The 1,059-nt window shown below is 19.9% G+C and overlaps 1 protein-coding gene across 1 annotated transcript, besides 3 other annotated features; it reads left to right on the top strand.

Moving 5' to 3' along the window:
• The first annotated feature begins 306 nt into the window (after window positions 1-306).
• Window positions 307-487: a microsatellite.
• Window positions 441-1,031, top strand: EDI_220170 (uncharacterized protein; the record flags this gene model as incomplete). Its single annotated transcript, XM_001734895.1, has 1 exon — window positions 441-1,031. The coding sequence occupies one exon, from the start codon at window positions 441-443 to the stop codon at window positions 1,029-1,031; it is 591 nt and encodes a 196-aa protein (XP_001734947.1).
• Window positions 569-641: a sequence feature (AT_rich).
• Window positions 685-735: a sequence feature (AT_rich).
• Window positions 1,032-1,059: the final 28 nt, after the last annotated feature.

The following is a 1,059-nucleotide window of genomic DNA, read 5'->3' as shown; positions in this document are numbered from 1 at the left end:
ATTAAAAATATCAAAAAGAACAAGTTATATAATTACATTCTTATTCTACAATAAAGAAATTATAAAAAGAATTAATAATAAAACAAAAGAAATATGTATTAAAGAATATTTGAAAGAGAGTAATAATATTGTAGAATGGCAAAATAAAGGAGAAGAATGGGAACATATTATCTTTTATTGTTGTTTTTTGATGATGATTCAGAATAATAAAATAATGATGAGTGAAGAAGAAGAAGAGAAAATGGCAGATACAATAAAATTTATTCTAAAAGGGTATCAAAAAATAGGAAGAGATATAAAAATTGTAGAAAGAATTAGAAATACAGAAATAGATATTGATAGAATGATAAAGAGAGAAGAAATAAAAGGAAGAATAAGATATGAAGAAAGAGAGAAAATAGAAATAAATAAGAACGAAGAATATAAATCTATAAGAAGAAATGAAAAGAAAGAAGAGAAAGAATAAAATAATTGAAACAGAAGGAAATGTTGGACGACCAATGAAAATGACAATAACACTTAAAGAAATTTATATTGAAAGTGGAAAAATAATCATTCAAGAAGTTACTAATATATTAAATAAAAAAGAAGAAATAAAAGAAAAATATATTGATATAATGGTAAATCTATTATTTTATATTCCAATGAGAAATGATTATTTAGATCAACTCATTAATGGAATAGATAAAATAATAATAAGAGAAAATATAGATTATTTGAAAATAAAAATATTTTCATTTCCTTTAATTAGAAATATCATAAAAATGATGAATGATAAAGAAAAGACAATTAGAGAGAAATGTTATAAATATTATAAAAGAATACTTGAAATAGATTATAAATATCATAAAACACTTTCAAATACAACATATTATTCAATTACAGCAATTACAGAACTTCAATTAAAAGAAAGTATAATGTTAGAAGAAACATTAGAAGCAGAAATAAAGAATAAAGAAGAAAAGAGTTTATTTAAAAATGATATAAATAAAGTTATCTTTCAAATAAAGAATTTTAAATGTTTCACATGATTAATTAAATGGACAATATAAACAGATA

The sequence above is a fragment of the Entamoeba dispar genome, genomic scaffold, assembly GCF_000209125.1.
Source record: "Entamoeba dispar SAW760 scf_1105229458723 genomic scaffold, whole genome shotgun sequence".
Taxonomy (NCBI): Eukaryota; Evosea; order Mastigamoebida; family Endamoebidae; genus Entamoeba; species Entamoeba dispar.
The sequence above is the reverse complement of the archived record's forward strand: the minus strand, read 5'-3'. Positions and strand labels throughout refer to the sequence as shown.